Consider the following 22,828-nt stretch of genomic DNA (forward strand, 5'->3'; position numbering starts at 1 on the left):
CCACTTAATTTAGTCTTAGATTATTACAGTAAAAACCTCTTTTATCAAAATGTTATGTTTTCCAAAATCTTGTCTATTTAGACTTTTAGTCCACCTAATTACTAGTTTGTATATGCATTTGTCAAAAATTCTATTTAATCTGAAATGCAGACTTATAAGGCAATTTTCTTAAGAACCAGTGATGTTTAAATAAAACAAGTTTTAATGTATATGAAGTCTATTTCCATTCCCTTTGCTTAATGTATATTTTACGAACTCTCAACATGCCTTTTAATTCTTCTTGTGGGGAGACGCATCGTACACAAGGCAGCAGGTCTATCAGTTGGATTCCAGAAACTGATCGTCTCGACTGGCAGATAGAAATAACTGAATTTTTTTTAAACATTCTATCTAAAGATCGATTTTATATAATGGTCTTACAATGATTATAATTAAAGCCAGAATAAAAAGAAAAATTCAACAACAATATTTCAAAAACGTACATAGTGACCCTTATCTCTAACAGTTATTTCAATCAAGTACAAATCTGTCATTGATCGCTGAAATGCATATCCTCTGTCATCAACGACAGCTCCCAAAATTATCAGGTTGAAAAGAAAAGATGCTACTCCTTCATCCATCTAGTAAAATAAAATGTACAATGTTCCTTTATCAAAACACCATAGAATAGAGTTAAAACTGCAAATTCAGTATGAATGGCATGAATACAGTTTAATCATTCAATAAGTTATACCCCAGATGCAACATCTATATGGAAAATTCTTGGAGAAATAATGTCAGGTGACAGTGTGTAATCCATTAACTTTCTTGACACGTCAGCAAAATCATGGTCCTTTTGGCTGAGTGGAATTGAATACGTAACTGGAAATTCATCCTCATCAGCACTTGGATAATGTATTTTCAACTGCTCAACCAAACGGTTTTTGTGGAGTGTTTTTCCTAATCCTGCTCTGTCTGATTTCACAACACGAACGCATAATCTGTGACATAAAAAGTAACATATACATAAAATCTGATAAAGTTGTATTCAATATATAAATAGTCTAAAAATCAGGAAATTGATATTCACTCTGATTTGTCAACAATAGATGCAGCATCGCTTTCCACCTTTCCGCGTGTACAAAATTTATTCCTCAAATAATGCTGAATTTTCTCCTCTGCTGAGACTGTCATTTTTGGTGTACGAAATTTGTCCAGGGCAGCGATTATTGGAGACTGGTACTCGTTTTCACTGCTGCAAATGACCACAAGACTGTACTCTGTAAGAAGCGAAATAAATGTATGTGATTGGAGGAATTGTAACTAACTATTTAATATTTGTAAATATCTCGATTTGGAATCAAAATACTTTTATTTGCCTTAGCTAATAAAGATAAGGATGCAATACAAGTCAAGATAAGCACCAATACTTATATAATAAAGATTACTTGTAAAGATATTTGAAAAAAAAAATGTATTCCAAATTTAAGTAAGATATAAATGACCATTTCTTTCACTTTGTCTTTTCTGGAATGGGGACACACTACCTCTTCAAGTAAAGAAAACATTCTCTGTCAGTTTTATTATTTATCTTAACCTGTTCTTGCTGCTCTCATTTCTTCCTTGAATTCTTTCAGCGATTCCTCACATACATCATATCGAATAAAGTCTGCATTAACCAGACAGAAAATAAGATGATTCCTGTCCTTTTCTTCCTGTCTCAATGCCCTTCGAAAGAACATGGTTACCTAAAATACAACCATCTGTTATTCATCATTCTTATAACAGTTGTACGCTTATTTTTATTACAATGTTGATATTTTTTTAAAAATAGATTTCAATTTAAACAAGTATTCTAAGAGTATTGCACTAGCATTTGCTAGACTGATTTACTTAATTTTCGAAGCAACTTTAACGTTTTTGACAGAAAAAAAGATAGATAGCGAACATAAATCAATAAACCAAAAAGGCAATTAGAAAGTGAAATCCCTGCCTCTTCAGTTGTTGTCAATTCTGTACACAGCAAGACCTCATTTCTACTTGGTAGTGGCAACGATTGATCATTCATAAACAGAGTCAATAGCATTGGTAATACTTCCTCTGGAATTATACATGTTTTTATACACTGTACATTCTAAAGGAACTACTGCTCATTTTTACAAACAATTCAGATTCATGAGACATTTGCTTTCTTTTTTTAAATTGAAAACGAAAACAAAGACAATCAAAACTGATTTCACAGTAATAAAAAAATTAATTCAAAGAATGCAAAACTGTATAATTTTATTTATATTTTAAAGGTTAAGTTAAAATTATAAGCACTAAGCAAAGACAAACCACATCCAATATACCTATATTGTAACATAATGATTCATCTACATTAATTAAGCTTAACATGATTTTTAAAAGACGCAGGTTTATGTTTTTTCAGCCAAGTACTGAGTAACTGCTTTTTCTGATAGCTGTACGTTATTTGTATAATCCGTTCATATGGTCGCGGTTCATTATTATCAGTTTCACCATCGTGACGGACGTATTTTACGTAAGTAATATTAAACTCTCGATGGAGACAAGAATTACTGCGTGGGTTTTCCATAACAGAAGCGAAATTTACCGAAGAAAAATTGTAGTATACAAACAAACAGATACCGTATATCTAGTGTTTTCGCTATGATCTATTTCTCGCTTTTTCTGCGATCATTTTTTATTCCCCTAAAATGAAACACGCAGAAATTATATCAGCTTTAATGTGACATAAAAACATTACCATTTTTTGAAAACAAATCTTCAATCGCAAAAAATAACTTACACAAAATAAAAACTGTACATATTCAACCCTTTTCCGCAAAATTTTCAACACACGAAAAAAAAACAAACAACGGTATACCCGTAAACTGCAATAAATTGTAAACAAATTTAATGTAATGCAACATAACCAGTATGAACACGTGTAGTCCATTCCACGTGTAAGAAGAAAGAAGTCAGGTGTAATGAATGCAGTGGGAAAAGCCCAATGCTGATAACGTACATAGGGTGTAGTGTTTGCCTATTCACGAGTCGTGATCATCTTTAAAATAGCAAGATGTACGTTTTTGGATAACTACATTGTAGTAATTCAAATTCAAACCATCTTTAACAATCCTTACCCTGAGAACACACAATAAGATTAGGTTTTCCAGGTTTCAGTGGAGCTGGCAATGGACGACTACACACTTTAGTGTCTGGAAAAGTAGAAAAATTCCCCATCAATGAACCTGTCAGATTTCAGATTAATTGGTTCATAATTATCACATCTTGATGAACTTACTTTTGTCATAGATATGCTGTAGTATAAACCCTACATGTTCCACACTCAAAAAGTCGTTCAAGCTTAGAGATGTAAATTTTAAGTATTTTTCCCAAATTTCTCTTAACCTCTTTTCAATGCTTTCTACAGCTTCTTGTCTAAAGGAGAAAAAAAATCATTTTTTTTCCTTTCGAATATACTTTGTTTATATTCAATACATTAATGTTTAATTAAAGCAAAAGGTAATAAAATCACAATATTATCATATATCTTAAAGAGCACTTTATTATTTTAGCTTGAACATACAGTACCTCAGAAGATCTTCAATTTGTCTGTCAAAATCTTTGAGTGACACGGTATTAGTGTTTCCAGAGACTTCTGGTGAAAGATTATCATTTACACCAACAACTATGTTTTCCTCCTCTCTCTCATCCTCTTCATAGCACCACATAAGGCCTAGAGAAGATGAATCATTGAAAATCGTTCTTTTGACAGGGTTATTTTTGCCCTACCCTCATTTGGGGGAATTTTAAACAGGGCAAATTCAAAGAATACAACATAACTTCTTAAATAAAACTATGAGTAAGCGAATTTAAAACGGGGCAAAATTGTTTGCATTTGTGAAAGGGCGAAAATTACATGGGTCGAAAATAACCCTGTATACAGTAATAATTTTGTAAATGTTCATGTTATTTTTATTATATAAACTGATATAAACTAAAATTCTTACTGCTATCAAAATCCTGAGGGTCAAACATATTAGACTGTATGCACTGCATTGCTCTTCTTTTTGATATGCCGGAATCATCGGCTGCCTTGAGAAAATCTTGAATTGTCCTGTTTTCTTGTGATGCTGAGGACTCATCAGTGATATCTTTGTCCTGCTCTCTCCTCAACAGTTCGTTCAAGCTCATGAACGCAAACTCTAAATCTTCCACTGAACAATCTGACTTGACATATGAAAGGAGTGCAAGCAAATACTTTGAATCATGACTTCCATGTCTGTACATTGCTAATTCTTCCTGCAAAATGATCATCTGGGCAACTGTAAAGAAATTTAGGGGATAATAGCTATCCCTAGTTTCTCTTACATGCCCCATCCATTGCTCATAGCAGTTTTCCAAAAAGTCCGCTATCTTTTGCATGTAGTCATTCACAACATCATCTTGTGATATATGTTCATCTCTGGTTTTTGTATTAGTTCCCTTTAAAGTTGACTCATGCTGCTGACCAAACTTCACAAAAGCGCAGTTCTCAACCGATTTGTTGCAGAGAAATTCAAAGGACCATTGTTTAAATAACACGCATCCTGATGAGTAAAGTTTGATAAAAATTCTTCCAAGTCTTGTTACGTTGTCAAAAATCTGAAAAGATGCAATTTTTCATAATTTTCTTTCTTCAATTAGCATTTTCATATTTCAAACATTTGTTGTGATAAAGACACAAATGTTTTGGTAGGTACTAAAAAAACAATATAGGATATACATGTATACACTTTTAAACAATTCTATAATGAATTCGTGGATGTAAATACTACATAGACAATTTACATGTATGAATTGGATAACTGAGGTATAAATCTAAAACAATATATTTTTTCAAAAAATTAATAAATTACAGCTGTAAATTTCTCTATATTTTCCCTGCCGGTGTCAGTTTTTCCAGAGACCAACATGAGACGACTCTGCAGATCCATCATATCACTATATGAGTATTCTCGCCCTTCTGTTATGGGATCTACACGTTTGGCTTCTATGTGTTCGGACTGAGAGCATTCAGTTTCCTCCATGTGTTCAGGACTATCTTCAGATGTCGAAGCAAGATCTTTCACTAATGTTTCATGAAAATGTTCATCTGTTTGGACAGCTCTAGGTACGCGAAGACAAACAACATCCTGTAAGCTCTATAAAGAATCTTGTATTTGTTTCACAAGTACTTAAATTATTCATTTTGTTATAAAGATCAGAGTCAAAATTTACATTGATCAGAAACTATTTCAATGTTAGTTTTATACAGGGCTTTATAAATGCTTTTAATCATCTAATAAATATTCATTATTAGCAAGGACCAGTTATTTGCAAAATGTTATAATTCATCTTGATATCAAGAATACTTTTCAATTAACAACCAGATAGTTATATATTACTTGTTGGGAATATATATTTTAACACTGTTTCAATAACCCTTTAACTTTAAGAAACTAAAAAAAATCACCAGTTGAATGTCATGTTTCCCTTCACTAATTCCAACTCTGAAAATCCCCCGCTGTTTTATAGCATCAACTTGTTTCAGTGACGTCACTTCAACAGAACCATGGGCCTCTTTGATTTCAACAAACCATTGTAGTAACCGATTTGATTCGAGCTAGAACATTGAAATCTCAAGTTTTATTTATAGGTTAGTGACTTATAAAAATATAGAAATTCTTCATTTAGGAGAAAAGGCTGCCTACACAAGTATTGATTTAGTATTATAAAAAAAAGTACATGTGCAATCTAGTACCAGCTTTTTCGGCAAATCCACACCCTTTTCAAGACTAGTCCAAACTTCCTCACATCTTTGAATCAAAGCATCTTCTCCCTGTATGTCTTCTGTGTAGAAAATCAATGGTGCATATCCAATGGCTGCCGTATGCAAGTCGGTTATATGTGCAATAAGGTCATCTTCTTCCACAGACATAAAGGCCAAGTCTGCGTATATTTTCAAGTCTTTTACCCCACCTGAAAAATATATACAAACAAAAATTTACTTCTACGTAACTTTGACGTCCAGATTCATGATGATATCAAGAAACACTTTTTGACTGACCTAGCTATATCTCTTTCATTGTACTGAAATTAAATAAACAATAATAATAATAAAAAGAATAGATTTTTGTGCTCCCGTAATTGAAGACTCTGGGGGTATATTTTAACAGTTTTTGTCCTGTCTGTCCGTCTGTCTGTCGGTTTGACGTCAATCTGTATGTCCACAAAACTTTAACCTTGGCAATAACTTTTGAGTGGATTGGGCCATGGTTTTCATATTTCACAGATATATTCCTTGTGACAAGTAACAAGATCTCTTTTGGGGTATCATAAAATAAAACTTTTTAACCTTGACCTTGGCCAATACTTTTAAACAGATAGCTGTAGGAATTTCATATCTCCCAGGTGTTTTTCCTGTGACAAGAGTTTTCTGTGGATAACTTTTGACCTTGACCTTATAGTTTCAACCATATTTTGAAGGTTTTAACCTTGTTATGACTTTGAAGAGTAAGCACTAAGGCTTTCATATTTCACAGGCGTATTGTGGAAAGATCTTCCTTTTGTTATCAACAACTTTTACTTTTTAACTTTGACTTTGCATTTGCCTTAAGCTGCATGACGGACTTATCAATGTTTTACAAACACATCTTGTTCGAAAAGCATATTATCTTAAACATTGCATGTAAGTAGGCACCTAGGTTTAACCAATAAAACATGTATATTAGCAATTACCTTTCAAAGAGTCTCGAAGCCATTTCACTAAAGCATCCGATCTACAAAATGCATTCAAACATTCCTTTCTTTTCTCATCAACTCTTTCCAACTTTGTATGAAAAGACTGGATCTTACTAGCCATCTCTTTAAGGGAAATTGCTTTGTCTCTGTCCTTAAAGGAAAAACAAATAATTACAAAATAGTACTGATACACAGCAATCGATTATATCTACAATATATTACCTATGTTTTATTATTTATGCTTACAGATCGTTCAATCAATTCCACGGAGTCAAAATTTCCCTCAATATTGTTTGTGTTTCGTATTTCTTTGAGCAACCTTGCTGCTTCAACAGACTGTGAGAAACATTTATATCGTCGGAACTCGGCTATGCGATTTTGAATCCATGGCTTTTTCGAACCTCTGTTCATGGCCGTAAATTCTTTCTGTAGACTGTCATCATCTACTCTGTGCAGATGTAATGTCTCAATGTCCTCAATGGTTATTGTTCCATTTTCCAGGCTGGTGCAGTATTCCCCCCACATATCTTTTGCAGGATTCAAAACTTCCTCAAAAAGCTCAAAGAAGTCATATTTTTTCATTTCCATAGCTGTCTTCTGTTTAGACACTGATTTTAGAACTGTTTCAAATGTTTTGCTTTGTTTGTAAAATGAAATACATTTTACAAAAGATATTACAGGTTCTTCCAGGATCTCGGTAAATACTTTCAACCTTGGTGTATGCATTGTATAATCTGACATCTGTTTTGGAATTTCGCATATATCTTCTAATTTCATCTTTTTCCAGTTTTGAAGAATGGTTTCGTAACCATTAGGCAAGCCTGATTTATCTACCAAAAATTTAAAGCATTTATTTGAATAAATTCACAATAAACAATGGATTTTTACAGCACCGTGTTACTTTAAATATACACGTAGTTTCTTTTCCTAAGTTAAAAATGTAAATATTACCTCAGTTCAATCAATTTTTTGTATTTTTTGGCACGTACTGTAATCGTTCTTTTTCCCATGGGTTCATTATTCATTAAATTCACAATAAACAATGGATTTTTACAGCACCGTGTTACTTTAAATATACACGTAGTTTCTTTTCCTAAGTTAAAAATGTAAATATTACCTCAGTTCAATCAATTTTTTGTATTTTTTGGCACGTACTGTAAACGTTCTTTTTCCCATGGGTTCATTATTCCAGAAAATCATAATTTTGTTTAAATCGATGGATAGAACATTACATTGATTTCTAGATTCCGGTTAATGCTTTAAATAGACTTTACAATTTAACTCTTTACAATTTGCTAAACTGTGACGCAACATACACTTAACTATCACGTCATAGAAGTATGACGTTACCTTTTCCCCGCAAGCACTTAAGAACATCAAAATGCATTTGAAAACAAGAAATGTTTATGATTTATATATTAGGTTTTAAGGTTTAAATTTTAATTTTTAAAAAATATTTGTATTATTATTTTAAAGAAATAAATTTTCAATTTATTTGCATTACCGACAGTGAAACCTACGAATTTTAAAATAAAACCCCCGAAAATTGACCATTCTGTCTTTGCTGCATACATGCATATTTTTTGTTTCTTCTGTTAACATTCTCAAGCAGTCGACATCGAAAATAAGCTGAAAAAAGTTTTTTTCTTTATAGTGTCATTCTCCAGCTTATGTGTTGGTCTGGTGGGGCCAAGAAAAGGCGGGAGCGCTATTTCTTCTAAACTTGAAGTCCAATTTGGTGCGATGCCCTCGATTTCTTCAACATCACTAATGACTCTGAGTCATAATCAAACGGACTTTCGTCACTGTCGGTCTCTCCTTCATCTGAACTTTGGTCAGAATTATAAAGACTCCGAAAAATATCGGAATTTGCTATTGGAGACGTATTTGTCATGATATTTCTTTCATATTCACAAAATCAATAATATTGCGTCATCTATACTCAATAATGACAATCGATTATTACATAATATTTTAATCAGATTATATCTTTTTTTTTTATTTTAAGAGATATTTACAAGTATAAACTAGAAGGGAATCGGCATTAAACTGAAGATTAAATGTACTTTTGAAAGTGCGTGATTGCGGGGAAACGGTAAATGCGTGATTTTGCGTCAGAAATAGGAAACGGTATATGCGTTAAAATGCGTGACTGCGGGGAAGGGGGGTAAATATTCTGGGCAAAAAAAGAGGTTATACAAATGGATTGAAAGTTTGACAATAACTTTTAATTATAAAAATAAAAATAGCCGAAAGCAAAATTTGACTATCTACCAGAATTTTTTTAAACAGAAATGTGAAAACTGAAGAGAGAAAATTTTGACAATTATCACAAATTCGTCAATTTGGTCAACATTCAATATCATCAAAGTTTCCACTTTAAAATTACAATATTTCCAATACAATTTTTCATTTATTTACACTCACAGGTTTTAACTGATATTAAGAATTGTGCTATTTTTGAAATACAATGAAAATAAGACAAAAATATGTCCTTTTCTTGACATTAATTCTTTTGGGAAATATAAATCTATAACGCTGTTTTGAACATGCAAAATGTTTCTGCCAGTAATTGAACTTGAACAGATACATTTTTGAAAAGGTATAAAGTTTGCACTTAAAATTTACTGGAAGAAAAATTGCTTGAAAATAAGCTGTTTAATACAAGTTTATACAAAATGTGCAAAACTAAGAGGCCATTTGAGACACTTATTATACATGTACATGTCGCTTTTTATTTAAAACAAGAAGGAAATCAAGTTATTCATAATTTTCTTTTAATCTTTGTCAATATTGATTTTGATATAATAAATTGCAACTTACAGTTTCGAACCATCTTTAAAATAATCTGTAAACCCTCAACTATTTTCATTTCGTCAATTAAAGTTTTCATGTCTTTCTCCCTGCATTCGAGAAGTATGGACAAAGAATCAGGTGTAAATGGCAAATTAAAATCTGGGGCTGATTCCAATTTTTCTGCAATTTTTCTTAGATTCTCTGTATGTTGTAGTCCAAGCATCAGATCCTGAATCAAAATGGTGTTGTTTTCAAAAGCCGTAATAAAGTCTTGAAACACACGAAGTGATCTTTCGAGTTTCTTCACCAATTCGCTATCCATATATTTCAGAAGCAGTCCCTTTTGATCTAAAAAAACCCAAAGAAAATTAGATTAGGAATGACGTTTGAAAATGCAAAGAATTAGTTCAAATGGCGGTTTAGTAGCACTAACAAAAGAGCAAAAAAACTTTTGAAGAGCTAAACAATGTACCGTCCAATATTCACTTACAGTAACTTTCACTATACTGTGGGTAACAATTGCAGGTTAAAATTTGTTCAAGGTAAGCCCTAGGTGATGCGTTGAACTCAAGTGTCCACACTTTTTGGAAAAATTTTGTCAGAAGAGGTACAATGTAGTTATTGCTTCTTATCATTCCTTCTGTAAAGCCGAACAAACCATAGCATTCCCGGTCCTATAATGTATATGTTCTTAAATAATATTAGCTAAAATGAAAAAATACTGTATTTATACTTAATGTGTTGTACTAAATCAAATCTTAAGATTAAATCATTTATATAGACTGTACGTTTTTAATGGGTATAGTAAGAAGGATAAATAATCTGCACCCTTTCTGGTTTTAAAATAAATTACATCCATAAACCTGTACTTGGTAAATTTAAGTAAAATTAACCCCAAAGTTCTGTAGAACTTATTCAGATGCTTTTACTATTGATTACCTTTAAAATCTCTTCAAAAGACGAGAATGTTTTTCGTTCCACCAGTGACTTCAACCGTTCTGACTGTATTCCATGCATGCCATAGAGAAACAAATCCACCACTTCCTTTGTACCGCACTTTGATATACAAAAGTAGTGGTAATTACAAAGAAAGAAAGGGAGGATTTTTTATATACAGAGAAAGAACTTGATATTCCATAGATAAAAATTGTGCGACTTTTACTTTTAATGAGTGCATTTTTCAACGTACAATATGACAATGCATTCGTTATTAATTAACCCTGTGTAATGCATTGCAGTATAAATTAATTGTTTAATTGTATTTTGTATATTATTGTAAGCAAACTTACAAGATTTAAAAATTTCTCTACAGCCGACAAGATTGCTGGCTCAAAATTTCCAGGAAGATGTTGCAGAGGATAGTCAGTTTCTATTGACAAAGCAAAGTCTCCGACCTGTTAAAATGTAAAACCATTGAATGGTAAAATAGATTGGTATTTCTTACAGTCTTCACATATTTTTGTAACTTTCAGAGGATTTAAGCTATTGTAGAAAAAAGCGACCTCCTCAATAAACAAAACAATATTTATAGCCTTTTACCTGGAGATCAGCACCACGGCTTCCAAAGAAGTCGTCAAGCAAAGTTATTATCATAGTTGTTAGAGATTTCATATCTTCACAAACCGCAGTAATCTTGTCTAATATGGCTATAGACAGCAGTGAACAATGAAAACAAGTCAAAACGAGTTTCCAATCTTGTAGCAGCCTTTGTTTATGTAGTCCATGATTCAAAATAGCAATCAACAGATTGTGACGTATTTTATGCTTTACGTCAACTTCATCCCATGGACTATGGAGAAAAAAAAATAACATACCAAACAATAATCCAATTTTAATTCATTAATTTTAGTTGCTTGGGTTTTTCTTTTTATTTCTAAGTCCTACATTAATAACATTAAAGATCTAAGTGTACACTTATTTTATGTCACAAAAAATGTTTTATGTGTTGTAAACTTCCTTAAGGTGATGGAAGAGCAATCAAGAAAAAAAAAACGTTGTAAGATTCACTTGACAAGCATTGAAGGCAAAATTATATGTCTTTATACTTAAAATGTTCAAAATCGTAATCCTCGTGTCCATTGTACCTTATATCTGGATATTTGAAGGTCGTGATTTATACATGAACTGTATTAAAGTACAATCAATTAAATATTTGAATTATTAGTGTTAATTGGACAAATGTTTTCCTTGTGAATATATAAAAATGCTGACATCAATCAATAGCTTGGTTAAAAATGTAAAATTGTTTAAATTTTGTGAATAATATATTAATTTGAATTATTAGTTTTAATTAGACAATTTTTTTCTTGTGAATATAGAAAATGCTGACATCAATCACTAGCGTGATTAAAAAATATAAAAAGTGTTTAAATTTTGTGAATGATATTATAATACATATATGATATACTGATAGGAAAAAAAAATGTATAGTAAACTTTTAAAGCAAGTTAAATTAAAACTATAATTTTGAATGTAATTTCCAGTGCTGTTATCAAACATCTGAATTAATCTTCAATCAACAAGTTTCAAAAAGTTATGTGATTTGAGCAGGTAAATCACGAGTTATTGAAATTTATATGCCGAATCCCCCTCTCCCAAGTGAAAATTCCTTCAATAATAATTACAAGTACATTCGGCTATTGCATTTCGATTACCATCCTGTTCTTGAAAAGATGTAGAATACGTTTAATGATATCCAACTCAAATTTGAAAAATATGTTAGAAAAAATGAATGAATTATACTTTTTATCAAAAAAGCTTTTCAGTATGTTTCTTTTATTATTATATTGTCATTTTTCTTTTTCACTTGCGGAGATCTTCATTTATTTGTAATTGGGTGTGAAATTTAAAAGCAACATGCAAAAGGGAAATTAAAAAAAAATATGCTTACATCTTCTTTGTGTCCGAGTGAGAGGACAGAGTCTCGAGTAAGATCGCATACACACTACTCATAAGTTCCTGAAGGAGCTGCGTCTTAGATTTAAAAATTGAATTTAATACATGTAGACTGTTCATAGATAATGCACAAACTGGCAAAACGTTCTCAATAATTTGCGTCTTGAATGAAAAAGTAAAAGATAACGAACAGTGACATAGATAGATTTCAAGAAATCTTGAAACAATACAAATTCTTGATGACAGCATAAACACGGACCTTTGGAAATATGCCAAAAGTGGGATCAGGAGACTAGGAACAGGAACATTATTCATCAAATATACATTTAAATGTATATAAAAGATATGATTAAGAACCAAGAATGTTTTTGTTGGCAAACATCAAAGTGTTTATTCTATTAAATGAAGGATATGGAAATAACGAACAGTATTATTAATTAACTTTGCTCATTTGAAGTTTGACAATTATTATTCTTCATGGAGTAGTTTTTTTTATGTTCTGAAACTTGTAATTTTATGACCTTAAATAATTCCAAAATGACATATTTGACCCTGCAAAAAGTTTATTCTGTTAATTCCGCAATTATTTGTGTCATCGTGTTGCTAACAGACATTGTACTACAAAGAGGAAAAGTTGCTGATTTTCAAAAAGGATGTTAATTACATTAGTGAAAATATATTTTAAAGGAATGTATCGAGAGAATTGGAATATACAGTGTCCCAAAACATAATGAATATGTTACACTTAAAAAGAGTAAACGATTTTAAACCATAAGTTGCATTACTGAAATTTTAAACATATAATTGTACATTGTCACAGTTTCCTTATTAATCATCTTTTTTTCTTTAAAATAACATATGTCATTTTACATGATCCAGATAACATGCCTTTGAAATAACATTGTTTGAACATGATTTCTGAAGCTTTTACCAAGCTTTACATGCACATCTACCACAATTAATTTTAAATCAAATTTGAGCATTCTATGAAACTACTTGTATATCTATTACTATTTACCAACGGTGCCATTTACATATTATGTAGTTCATGCAGTACCCGTCAAAGGATTTTTGTAAGTTTCAGTAATAACGTTTAACTCTATCGATGGAATTAATGTTCTCTTTGGTAAGGGCACTCCTTGGTCTTCTAATACCAGAATTAAGTCATGTGTGATCTGGAACTTCGAACTCCTAAATAGATCTATAAATTAGCATCCTGTTGAGCACTTTCATTACAGGAAGTTGTTTTTTCATGGTTCTTATGACTGAAGTAGCACATTTAGACCCAAAGTAAAGTTTCACAGTTTCTACCAGTAGCTCAAAAGAAGGTTCCATATTAAAGGAAATATTATGACGCCATGGGGACATCATAATTACCTGACTATTTAACAGAATTTCCCGATTTTTTAAAATATAAATGTATGCTATACAGTAGATGCTGACAAACTATCTTTTGTTATTTTTTTTTTTGGTTCCATAAAGTTATCGATGATGAAAAGTGTCATAAAAATTTTGGGATAACTAATACACGTTTTTCTAACCCTTGTCATTACTTAACAGATTTATGTACACGTACCATATAAAACATTTTACAAGTTAGAAAATGGTGAAAATAGTGTGTTTCAATACCATTGAATTCATATAACTGTACACTTACCTGAGAGGAATTTTCAAAATAATGTTCTATTGTTGCCAACTTGATTTCAAGCTGAATCTCCGACATTTGCATTACTTTGGAAACCTGAAGTAAGCCTAATGCAGCCATGAACGATTTTTGTAGAGTAGTGTCGAGTTGGAAAAGCGTTTTGTGTATTTTGACGAACTCTTCGCAAGATCTAAAATAAATTTCAACTGCAACAGTATTTTGATATAAATTAATCTTAACCTTCACTATTTTTCTTTAAAATGTTGTTTATTTTCTAAATATTTGATTAACATTCCAATATGTAAACTGATCTTACGTTGTCCACAGTCTTTTTTTCATTTCCTCTTTTTCCTCTCCGAATTCCGAAAAGCACCACCATACATCTTGCTTTGTTTCAGTAATTTCAAAGTGGCATAGATTCGATACGAATGGCTGTAAGTTGCCCTCTAGATAGTGAATTAATGGCATGCATGCTAACCAAGCTGGATCAACATAACTTCCCACTGTTGTTGTCCTTTTCAAAAAAGATACGATGGACGACTTTGCTTTCCTGTAAAATATATTTTAAATTTATCAAATTGGTTTGCTGTATTTGCTCATCACCTTTTAGTACATCAGTTAAAAGTTAGTGTTATTTTGAAAAAAAAACTTTAAAAAAATATACATGGACATACAGTTATGACATTACACCCCTTACTCTCTAGCATCGCTTGGCAAATGTTTTTCCAAGTATTCCAGCTGATCACAAGTTTTGTGCACAATATCAGGTCTCAGCAGTAAACACATTTGTAGGGTCTTAACATGAAGAGGTTCTATTATTTCGAATGGTATGTCCAAATCTTTGACGAGTTCTATGACCATTATGGATGTCAAAAGTGCCATGCCTATATCTTTTTCTTTTGTTTCCTCAAGTCTATCAGTCGCAACTTTAAGGTGGTCCCAGAGTAGCTAACAAAATAAATGGAAGCTGTGGTAGAGTAGCGCAATCTATGACTTAACGGTTAAAATTTTTTAAATACAAATTTCTTGGGACTTCATTTTTTTTTCCAAATTGAAATTATACATTTTTCTTAAGGACAGATAATACAAACAAAAAAATGATGCCTAAATAGGTAAATATTTTTTGGTTTAATTTCAGTGAAAATGAAATCGATGCAAATGATAACTTTCTAGAATATAAAGAAATTGTAAACCTTCCTATTAAGATGTTCATAGTTCTGCCTCTCTGAAACCATGCTGATTAATCTATGCGAATTTAAAAACTAAGCGGTGAAACCCATTCATCTTACCAATGAAAACATGACTCAAGTACTTATTTTCAAATTTTTTGACAAAAGTTTGTATCATCTGTTATTATGAATTTAATGAGTTACAGAATTCTACCTGGTTGAAAAAATAAGCATCTGGTTCTTTCTGATTTTTCATGAATTGGTCTTTTATCCCACCCTGCTTTATACTTCTGAAAATATCTTGCAACTCAACAAGCTGCTTCCTCGTTTGGAGAAATTCTGCAACATTTGGCAAATAACACTGCAAAATATGTTTGCCATCTTTCAGCATAACGTCCTGAAATTTTCCAGTAAACTTTTCTCTGATGTTGAAAAATATCCCTTTTCTAGCAGCATAAATGCACCCGTCATACTGATTCCATTCACCTTAGGGGAAACAACACAACATACAGTGTATCTTACATAATTTGAAATATTTTCTGATAATTAAATCCCCCTCTTTTCCTTTTTCTCAATCAATCTATCAACAGTGTGTTTGACTGTGATTGAGGACATACCTTTTTCTGCCGGTGGGACGATAAGCTCACGGTGTCCATATTTATAAGGTCCGTAATTATGAAGGTAAAACTCTCGTTCTGTTTCGATTTTTTTATCGTTTGGTCGGTGGAACATGTATAGGTAGCGCAATGGTTCTCTCAGTAAATCTTTTTCTATCATAGCTGTTGCTTTCAGACGCGCGGGATACTTTTTCCTGTATCGTAGGAAAAATAAATGAGTGAATTAACAATTTTATCTTATTAATCCTTTCTTTGATATAATGGTTAATATGAAAGTCACTAAACATGATTCATTGAAGGTTGTTATCGCTCTCTAATGTTCAACGAGCTTGATATTGAAGCAGTTATGTGATTACATTTTGTAACATTGATACATAATAATTGATACATACTTGTCTGATTGTTACACTTTTACTTACGACTGGTTTTCTGTTGTAGATAAAACTACTCCCTTTTCTGTCTCCCAGTCACTGTATGGAGGACCAAATACTACGAAGATCTTGTCTTTTTGAAGACTCATTTTAACATTTGGTGCCAAGAACGCATGGAATATAACTCTCACCACCTATTGCACAATAATTTCAACATTCATTCATATTTTTATAAAACAAATAAATATCTCTAAATTAAAATATATAATAGTATTTTTTCTAACAAACACATACCTTCTTTTTAACAACTTCAGATGGTTGGCACTTTTCACTTTGCCCTGAAGATTGACTGTCCACTGATCTTTTTTGTTGGTTTTTGGATTCTTTCACCATTTTGGCGCGATTTTCTGTGTTTTCTGTCTGTTTTGTCTTTTGGAGACTTTCGTTTTCTTCTTTTCCATTGATATTATTGTTGACTTTGTCTGTTTGTATCTTATCCGGGGTTGACGGCCCACTGGTATCCCTAGACTGTGTGTGTGGCTTACCATCTTCATGTTGGTTCTTTTTATCTTCTTTTGTATCAAAAACTCTCCCTTGTTTGTCATCTTCATCTGTTTTTCTTATTGTGACCGAATTCAAAGTGTTGCCAGCTGATTCCTCTTCCACAGTTGATGCTTTCTTATTTCCGTCTGTTGTTTTCTGTGATTCCTGGACTTTTTCTTCATCCTTAGAGGATACAAAGTCACTATCTTGGATTGGGATATCTTGCGGCTCACTTTGTTGTGTTGAGGTATTCTGACCAATGTCTGCAATGACTTTGGATTCCTGTATAATTCCAAGGCTTTGTCCTTTTGCTATTTCGCTTTGATCTTGTTTCTCGGTTTCTGCATTTCTTTCTCCTTCCTTCTCATTTGATCCATTTCCTTCAAGGACACTGTCCCGAAGTACTTTCAATTCTTTTTCTGGGTCTTTTTCTGTCGTTGAGTTGTCTTTCGTTATATCGTGTGAGACTTCTGTAGTGCATTCTTTCTTTGTAGCTTCATTATCCTTACTAGCTATTCCATCTGGCACGTTTTGCTTCTCGGTGACATTTTTAACTGACGATGTTTCAGGCGAGCAATAAACGTCTACGTTTGATGACGTCTCACTGTCGTTACCGCCACCAGGATCTTCATGCTTATTCATATCTGTTTTCATGGTGTCAGGAACGGCTAAATAAATACAAAATATATCGATCTGTTTTGAATGTTCTTTTAATTTTTTAACATAGATGTCTAAGTTATTTTCCTTATGTGGATTTGTTATTATGTAATCTCTTGTTTTCCTTCCTTGATCTCTTTTGTCAATTAAAAATCATCGCATATTGCATATATATGAGCCTACATTATAGAGAGACATATATGTATATACCCCTTAAGTTTATCATAGATTATAAGGACATTAGCTAAACAACAGCATTAATTAGATAAAAGAACAAGAATAGTAGCTTATATTTGTTTGTTTCTAGGAGATTATCTAAACAACAGCATTGATTCGATAAAAGAACAAGAATATATAGTTCTAGCTTACATTTGTCTGTTACGTTGGAGGTACTCCCTTCCTCCAATTTATCGGATCCCTGACTGTTTTCTGGCACAGGCGTACCACATGAGGGACAGTACTTGAATCCTTCTGCCAGGTACCCATTACAGATGCTGCCGTTACTGAACTTTTTCTGGCATTTAACCATCTCGAAAACTTTCTAGTGTTACGTTCTGTAAATATTCTAAATCCAATGTTCTATCTCTCTCTCTCTCTCTCTCTCTCTCTCTCTCTCTCTCTCTCTTGTCGATCGATCAAGAGAGAAAAAGATAGAAAAAACTGCCGAATATAAGGATGTTTCAAAATTCATCTACTATTTCAGTATGACTGCATGCCGATAATTAACTATAGAAGTAGAACTGTCAGACCATATGGTATAGTCGACCCTCAACAGTCGTGAAATAAACATGAGAAATAAATAATATTCAAAAAACAGTTCCATGTTAACACCATTCATCGATTTATATAACCGAACGATACTCGATAAAACAACCCTGATGTAACAAGATTTAATGAAAAAATAAAAATAAAAAAACCCCGTATTTACCACATCTTAGAAAGAGCAGACATTACACTGTTCTATTTTTAGCATATGCCCTCTGGTATTATAAAACTTAACGTTATAATTCAATTTCATCCTAGAAAATTTATAATAAAATCAATATTAATCCATACCTTTAGAAATTAACAATATTCTCTTTGCACGTTAACTCGAGCTCGATCGCCCACCCGTCTAGCTGGCGGTAATATGCAACTGCGTCAAAAAAAAAATGCACAAGGAACGGTATTCAAAAAGATATATCAATATGCTAATGGTTTAATATCACAGTATGATGAATTAATAAGAATAATAAGTTAAACATTTTTCTTCATTAAAAAACGATTTTGAATAACGATAATTTTAATTTAAATATATTTATTGAAAAATATGATAATAAAATATTACAAACCCTCTAAAGGCCTCGTTCATTTTCGAAAAATAGAGAAACGAAAGTAGATTCTTTACTGAGAATCCCATGTTCTGAAAATAATCAATACTTGTTGTATGTAGTATTGGGGAAAAATATCAATCAATACATTTGTCTACTATTTAAACTCTTTCAAATCAATTCTTTACACATCTATAAACATATTCAAAAGAAATATCGTTCTATTAAATTTTACATACGCACAATATTTTTTTTTACCTACAAGTGGTCTTAAAAAATCTGAGTATCAAGAGTTTTATACTACTTTTATATGAGCAAATGTAAGTCTCGCCAGAAATGGTTAACTGACATTAATATTATAATTAAGTGCCTTCGAGAAAAAAAAATAAAAATAAGGTGATAGCTTTATAACCTCATAAAGCAATTTGCCTAGCACGTGACAGAGCTGCTGCACGCTCTCTCGTAAAGCGTATTTTTGTCATTACATTTTTAAAAGATATGTGATTGATTGATTGATTGTATATTGTTTAACGTCCCTCTCCAAAATATTTCACTGATATGGAGACGTCACCATTACCGGTGAAGGGCTGCAAATTTAAGCCTATGCTCGGCAATTACGGCCGTTGAGCAGGTAGGGATCTTTATCGTGCCACACCTTTTGTGACACGGGGCCTCGGTTTGTACGGTCTCATCCGAAGGACCGCCCCATTTAATTAAGGTAGATCGCGGGTTTACTGTTTGCCTGAAAACATAGGCTTAAAATTTGTCAGCTATAAGCTCTCGTTTTAAATTTTTCCTTCTTAATTTTTTTTTAGATTCGTCTGAGTGGTTAAATTGTAATCGTCATTCAAATGCGCTAATGTTGATGAGAACAGGTGACGCTTTTTCAATGAAATAAATAATAAAATGCCCCTTTTCAGCCGGTATACGCATTTCAAAACCAAGGTCATAACATAAAAACGAAGCAGACGAATTTTATATAACTCGATACCATGACTGTGAAGTTAATTTAAAATCGATCTATTAAAAAAAATTAATATGTGTTCTCGCTCAATTTCTTGCAAAAAAACTTTAAAGTTTTACAATTTTCGATCAGATCTAGAAGTATGATATTTTCTTCACGACGTTATATAACGTTGGTGCGACGTCATTATTTTCGTATGTCTGCATGACAAAAAAAATTGATTTAATGAACAATTCACTCAAAATAATACACGCAATCCTTGCATTCATTTTTTTCGGTATAATCATTGCCATTGTTTACCAACAGCGTGGCACAATTTCAATGTCATGTGGGTTTTTTTCTCATTAAACTCAAGGGCAGGAGTACGGAAAAATTATAACAAATGTAAGTAGATGAAAGGGGACAAAACATGTTAGGCCTTCCGGATATAAGAACATTTTCAAACATATATGTTTGTGTATCATTTTCATTTATAATTGATAAAATGTACCAGTTTTAAAGCGGAAATAATTAATTAAATTAAAATAGCTTTACGGCCTACATTGTATATAATACATTTATACTTCAGAGAATGAATTCCGCCGAAATGTGGCTGAAATATTGCCGACTCGGCGTTAAACAAAATAAAATCAACCAATCATAGAATGAATTGATTTTGTCTATCACTGAATTAACAGACTTTTGTTTTCCCTCCAAACTGTCGTATAGGCCATATCTTATCATTATTTTGCCGATATATAGAATACTATAGATAGCATACAGTTTACCATAGAAAACAGGTTACAATATTATATAAAACATTTACTACTATATGCTCGAGCCCCCTCAGTGAAAACGCCTGTTACCCTCTCCTTTTTTTTCTTTTGCTTGTCAAGGAAATTTTGGTTGTTAATAGGACTCTGACTGAAAAAAATATGGTTGAGCCCTCTAATTGATATTGCTTCCTGCGGGCCAGCAACTTTTACCTTGAACCCCCCCCCCCCCCCCCACACACACACACACAAAACATCAGTTGCAGTTGTATGTCGAATCGCTATTCATTGTCAATAATAAAAGAGTCCGAGTAAATAGATGACAATTTATAGGACGTAGATATTTTATTTGTAATATTTCATTTGTGTTATTTTATTTGGCGATGTTACCTAAATCAATAACGTCTCTCCTGTTCATTATTATATAGTTTACTGCCCATCCCCCCCCCCTTCCAAAAAAAAAAAAAACATCAGTAAGAGAAATTTCGTGTACAAATGAAAGTTCATATGAAGCATACTTACGTATCATATATTGTCCATTTCTCTCTCGTTTCAAAAATCTTATACCTGTACTTAGGTCATACAATATTGTTGCACATACAAATATTACCAATCGTAATATCGTAAAAGGCTTACATCATCACGAAGAAAATGGGCACATTGTATTTTGATTTATCTAGAGATGATTGTTGTTTAAAAGAAACAAAAATAAAATAGATTAGTATGTAGACTAAATTAAACAAACAGAACAAAATTTATAAAAGTGAACAAAAATACTAAACGTACTGCAGGTCAGACCTGCCGGTGTAACGTTGAATATTGACCCGAGTTGAAAATTGACCCGGGAGTCATTTTTCAACGTTGAATATTGAACCGAGGTCATTTTTCAACGTTGAATATTGAGACTAAAAGTCGTTGAATTTATACCCGGGGTCATTTTTCAACAGCTTGATATTTTTTTTCTTACACATGATGACGTCAACAAGTTGAAAATTGACCCTGTTGAATATTGACCCTACCTCAAAGTTTGAACATTTTTTTTAGCTGGGAAGTTGTTTTACGGGATTTATCATGCAATATCACTTTATTTCTATTTTGGTTTCAATTTTTTCCCCTTTCAAGAATAATAGAAATAAACATACAGTATCACCCCGTGTATATATGTACATTTTGATCAGTGCACGATTTCAGTTATCTTCAAGCATGACAACTTTATATTTGAAAATACTTTCCAAAATCCATGGCATCCATAAACAACTACAAAACAACGAATAAGGCATGAAACAAAAATCTTAAAAATCTGCTGTCTAGAAAGTGAGCCCTATATATATCGATCAGGCGGGTGGAACATCCCATCTAGTCAAATTCAGTATGAAAATAACAAAATTAATAGCTCAAAAATTAGAATGAAACACATCGACCAAAATGATTCCAATGATAGGTTATATTTGTGAAAAAGAGCAATATTATAGCGACCATAGCATGTAAGTAATGCTGACTTTAAAGAAATTGCTGAAATCCCTGTAACAATTAACTTATTTGTCAGTAGCCTGTCTCGGCTTGAAAATTGATCGCTTTCGGACCATAACCTTGAGAATGAGATTATTCTTATTCTAAAAAATTCTTATTTTATACAATGTGATTCCTATATGATTACTTGTTATTTCTATTCCATTATTTGTAATTTGTATTCGATAAATTGCTATTCCAATTACAGGAAATGTGACAATATGATTCATATATCATAAAATTTACATATTTTTCTCTCGAAAACACGCGTTTCCTATTCGATGTCATTTATATTTAAAGCAATCGGTTGCTAGTCGCTAATTTTGTCGTTCCTATTCAATAATTTTATCTTTTTTATTCGATAATTATTTGGTTTATATATGGTATAAAGTTGTTGTTCGAAAACATACTAGCATCCATTTCTATTCGAAAAAATACGATTCCTTTTCGATAAACTTCTCATTTCATTACATAATTTTATCTCTATGATAACCTATGCGATGTTTTTTTTAATTCTTTTTCATTAATTGCTATGATTGCATTCTGGGAAATATGACAAATTAAACCAGAATTGGTTGTAAACTCAATTAAATAGGAATGTAAAGTTTAAAATTATTATCGAATATGAATCACTTTGTCACATAGATTGACAAAACAAAATTTGAAAATATGGGAATAAGGCACAAGTTTTCTCTCTTCAAGACTTAGAGACCAGAGATCAGTATAAATTAAGCTGTTGCTGTTTAATATTAAATAAATGTGTTTCGTTTTATACATCGATGGAGTAATTACACTGTATAGAGGATTAAGTTATTCAGAATACTAATTTAATTATTTGATTATGTCTCGTATC

General features: G+C 32.0%; 1 protein-coding gene across 1 annotated transcript; it reads right to left on the reverse strand.

The window, feature by feature from the left end:
* Positions 1-202: 202 nt before the first annotated feature.
* Positions 203-18,721, reverse strand: LOC134232807 (E3 ubiquitin-protein ligase RNF213-like). The gene is made up of 30 exons (XM_062714786.1): positions 18,497-18,721; positions 17,810-17,994; positions 16,535-17,451; positions 16,289-16,434; positions 15,870-16,063; positions 15,467-15,738; positions 14,781-15,031; positions 14,400-14,633; positions 14,096-14,273; positions 12,434-12,516; positions 11,083-11,332; positions 10,833-10,937; positions 10,483-10,599; positions 10,034-10,217; positions 9,571-9,891; positions 6,994-7,577; positions 6,745-6,898; positions 5,768-5,985; positions 5,480-5,629; positions 4,884-5,168; positions 3,996-4,629; positions 3,577-3,721; positions 3,287-3,423; positions 3,126-3,200; positions 1,973-2,079; positions 1,577-1,727; positions 1,070-1,259; positions 734-980; positions 483-620; positions 203-349 (listed from the first exon to the last, which is right to left on the reverse strand). Exons 2-30 carry the CDS (start codon positions 17,967-17,969, stop codon positions 218-220), a joined length of 6,759 nt encoding a protein of 2,252 aa, XP_062570770.1. The 5' UTR covers positions 17,970-17,994; positions 18,497-18,721; the 3' UTR covers positions 203-217.
* Between the last annotated feature and the right edge of the window lie 4,107 nt (positions 18,722-22,828).

The sequence above is a fragment of the Saccostrea cucullata genome, unplaced genomic scaffold (genome assembly GCF_032062105.1).
Source record: "Saccostrea cucullata isolate Sc308-1 unplaced genomic scaffold, CSIRO_AGI_Scuc_v1 ctg190, whole genome shotgun sequence".
In the NCBI taxonomy this organism is placed as follows: domain Eukaryota; kingdom Metazoa; phylum Mollusca; class Bivalvia; order Ostreida; family Ostreidae; genus Saccostrea; species Saccostrea cuccullata.